This window comes from Phoenix dactylifera, chromosome 4 (assembly GCF_009389715.1).
Source record: "Phoenix dactylifera cultivar Barhee BC4 chromosome 4, palm_55x_up_171113_PBpolish2nd_filt_p, whole genome shotgun sequence".
Taxonomy (NCBI): Eukaryota; Viridiplantae; Streptophyta; class Magnoliopsida; order Arecales; family Arecaceae; genus Phoenix; species Phoenix dactylifera.
This window is the reverse complement of record NC_052395.1, coordinates 26,421,670-26,425,760: the sequence shown is the minus strand read 5'-3', so window position 1 is coordinate 26,425,760 and position 4,091 is coordinate 26,421,670. Positions and strand designations below refer to the sequence as shown.

Sequence of the window (4,091 nt, the reverse complement as noted above, 5' to 3'; positions counted from 1 at the left end):
TTTTTTTCTTTTCCTTGTTCTTCTTCCTCTTCCGTTTTCTTCTCTTTTTTTTTTTTTTCTTTTTTTTTTGTGGGAGTCTCGCCACCACCTCTCGGCCGGCGGAGAGGTGGGGCTCGGCTGAGGCTGGCGGCCTTGAGGCCGCGTTGGTCGCCGGCACGGCAGACCCGGCGGCCCTTGGCTGCCCCTCAGCCCTAGGGCAGCCACGGCCGGGGCCTGTCACCCGCAGGCCGAGTCCGGCTGGGCTCGGCCCGGGTGGCGTGGGCTCGGCTTGGGCCGTTCTCAGGCCGGCCCGCGGCCTGTTGGTCCGGCCCGCAGCCTGTGGGTCCGGCCCACGGCCCTCCTCCTGTTCTTCTCTCCCGTGCCGGTCTCCTTCCTCTCTGTGCCAGTCTCCTCCCCTCTGTTTCATCAGTGAAACAGAGGGGAGAATACCCTACAGAGGGGTATCTCCACTCCCTAAAACTTTATTATTTAACCTAAGGGCCACTTACCTGGATTTTTGCTGGTTACCGTTGGGCCGTTCCTCCCCCTCGTAGTCCCTCCTTCCTCTTGGAGCTTCAGGGCTCTTCCGCCTTAGGCTCCAGGGCTTCGGCTCTCTCTCTTTCAGTGTTCTTGGGGGCCTCCGACTTAGGGTTGCCGGCAGGGACTTAAATAGTGGTTTAGAAGATGAGACCCCCCTCTCTGAGAGGTCCCATCCGCTCCATGCCTCCCCTCTCCGGGAATGGCCGCCGCCCCCTCTGTCTCCGGTGCGCCGGCATCGACTGCCAGCAGGGGTGGGGGTCACCCTTCCCTGTCGGTCTTATCCCTTCGTTTTTTTTTTTTTTTATAATAATCATTATACTGGCTACAGTAAAATTTGGGCCCAACCCTTAACTGGGCCTATTTTTCTATTGGGCCTAGTAGGTTGTGGGCCCGGACATTACACTCCAAGCCTCAAGCAATTTACTTCTTCACATTTAGATGATAGATTGATAACTATAATTCTGGATCCATCCTCTGATAATTGAAGTTATTTGTTTCCCATGGTGAAAGTATGTTTGGTAAATTTAAATTGCTTTGTTGCGACTTTTAGTGCAGGGAATCTTACATTCTCAAGGAAGGCTGCCCCAATATGAGATTTATGCCATCTCCTTTGACATCAAAGTCTCACCGTTTACTCAGTGCTCTCGTTGAATCACGTCATAAAAAGGTCAACAACATGGCATTTACACACACAGAGAAAGAAGAGAAGGAAAGGGTAAGAGATGCTTGCGTCCCATAATTTTATGCTCGATATAGCCCAACATAGCATATAGTTCATTCAAATCCGAGTCCTGTCATTTGAGGAACCACATTTTTACAATAGAGCGTGTGCTTTTATTGCCAACCTGGCAAACCCGTGTGAATGGGTTGATATCTATAGTTATGGTACCAAAGTGTGCTCCTTCTATTACTTAAGAAGTTGCTTTGCCTATCCAGTATTTGCAACTGAACCTGTCTGACACTGAATAATCAGGTCAAATTCAAGACCTTTTCCATCAATTTCACACTAGCAAAATTAAATTTTTTTTTATACACTAGTAGATTGCTTCTGTTAGCCGTTTAAACTGGAAGGGTTTAGTCTTTAAATACTATATGCTCTAGATGTAAAGTTTCTGCATTCCCCCGGACATAGCGATATATGGTTAATGTTGAAACCCCTGGGTTCTGTTTGAAACTTGGAAGCTAGGTTAATTGATGGAGATGTATCCTGTTGAATCTGATTTTCAATTTTCTAGCCGGAAAAGAAATACAGGAGAAAATAAAATGTAGAGAGTAAAAGATAGGGAGTGGCCATGTTGGATGTACTTTACCTTGTTTAGAGGTCAATAGTAGGTCCTACATGTTCAAACATAATTCAGAAGTTTTTTATGGCTCATTTGATTCACGGAAAGTATTTTTCCTTCTAGGAATATGATTTCTGTGAAGCAGATTCTTGAGAGATGATGCCTGGAAAAGTACTTTTGGCATGTTTGGTTGACCATAGAAAAGTGACAGATTTTCAGAGTGCTTATGTCTGATTGACCATCCACTTTTCTAAAAAAGTTATGTGTAATTCCTATTATACCCTTAATAAAAATTAGGTCTTTAATGCCTCTTTAATGCTGAAAGGCTTTTTTTAAAAAAAAATAAAAATGGAGTGATTTTCGGCTCATGGAAAAGTAACTTTTTCATGTTTCTCATAGGAAAGACTTTCTTATGAAACGTGGGAATCATATTTCCATGAGAATACAACTTTTATGTCTCTTTTCTTTGAAAACTCCAAGCAAACAAGAGGCATCTTATTACTTTTCCGTTGACCACACTTTCACTCCTTCTTTTCCCATGAACCAAACGAGCTGTTAGGTATCTTACAATAGTTGCATACGTTGGAGACTATAGTTCACATTCTCCTGGATCCCTCTATCCACTTATAGCAGTCCCATGTCCCTGGGTTCTTAGGTTCTGTTTTGGATCTCTGGATTTAAGAACATGGGAGATTTTAATGTTCGTATAGCTACTTTATTATGTGCTACAGTACTGCTAGCGTAGAACCTTTACCATTTTGACTAGTGGCATGATACCAACAGAATAACTGGGATTTAGCATCTCTATTCATTGCAAGAAGATATTTCCAGCGAATGTACTGATAAGTGATAATACTAAAAGTCACGCCCTGAATCTGGCTCGTGACACGGCTGTACTATTGCAAATCTTTGCCAGCAATAGCACGCAGCCACATAAATTTTTAGATCCAAATGAACTATATTATTCATGAATGTCATAAAGTGTTTGAACAATTAGGAGCGATACAGAGCTTCTAAAATTTGAATATTACATATCATTTTCAAATACCCCAACCCTGAATAACATCAAGCTCCCTGCTCCTAGTAGTCTTAGTCATCTGTAAGAAAAAAATTGATAAAAAGATATGAGCTACACGGCTCAGTAAGTAACTATGTATAATCTTACCGGATCAAGCATAATGTTTTACATACCAGTACATCATTTTAAGAAACTAACAGTTATATCAAAGTAAGCATTTCATACAACATATAATCAAACCAATCATTAAAACAATGTATATCCAATCATGTAATTTCATAAATATGGTTATACAACATAAAAACTTTTGCTATTATTCTATATTTTGAAATTCATACTCTCAGATGGTAGTGTAGCTATGGCCACTCTTACGCCCATAGTAAGGCCTTTACCACTGCAGGGTCATAAAACCAAGTTATTTATTCCCACTGGCAGGGGTCGTAAAGCCAGTTACTTTTACCCACTAGCGGGTGTCCACTGCAGGGTCATCTTCTAGTTATTTCTTCCCACTGGAGGAGGTCATAAAGCCAAGTTACTTTTACCCACCGGCGGGGGTCATACATAGCGATCTGAGTGTTCTTAAATCATATCATTTCTTTTGTAAATCATATCTCATAGATACATTGAAAAATGAATAATGGCATCATGACATATTAAATTCATGATCATGCTGTAAACTTTGATTTCTATGCAACTTCTATATCATCATAAATTTATGTACATAGCAAGATAATCATGATTAATGTTGTCCAATTAAAATCTTGCAACTTTTGCTAACACATGCTTGATCCTAATTTTGTGAAAACATAAATAATCATATACAATTTCATAATCAAATAACCACATGTATTTGATAAAACGTAAGTTTATGTCAGGGTCACTTACCTTAGTTTGCCCACTAACTTTAGGTTTAGGTGCCAATTCTTCAAATACCTAACAATATTATTAAATTACCTATTATTTGCATGTTCAATTTCATTTATTTACATTCCTTCTTAATTAACCCGTTTACAATCCATCTAGAGGACTCAATTTCGTTCTTAGGTCCCTAACCTGGTTCAATTTCTGATTTAGGTCTACTCAAATCCCTAATTTGGGTATGACCCAATGTCTAATTTTGGTCTAATTAATTTTCTGGTTCGGGTCTGACCCAAATTTCTGTTTCAGATCTGAGCTAATTGTATTCTGGTTTGTATCTGACCCAAATTTCTGGTTCAAGTCTGGGTCAGCTTCTGGTTTAGACCTGATTCAGCATCTGATTCAGGTCTGAT

The 4,091-nt window shown here is 40.6% G+C and overlaps 1 protein-coding gene across 1 annotated transcript in view; it reads right to left on the bottom strand.

Annotated features, from left to right (window-relative positions):
* Positions 1–2,769: 2,769 nt before the first annotated feature.
* LOC103698328 (U3 small nucleolar RNA-associated protein 6 homolog) overlaps positions 2,770–4,091 on the bottom strand; it is an 11,307-nt gene continuing 9,985 nt past the window's right edge. The window contains exon 7 of the mRNA XM_008780326.4: positions 2,770–2,899. Coding sequence (XP_008778548.1) covers position 2,899 — 1 coding nt within the window. The 3' untranslated portion in view covers positions 2,770–2,898. The remainder of the gene's footprint in view (positions 2,900–4,091) is intronic.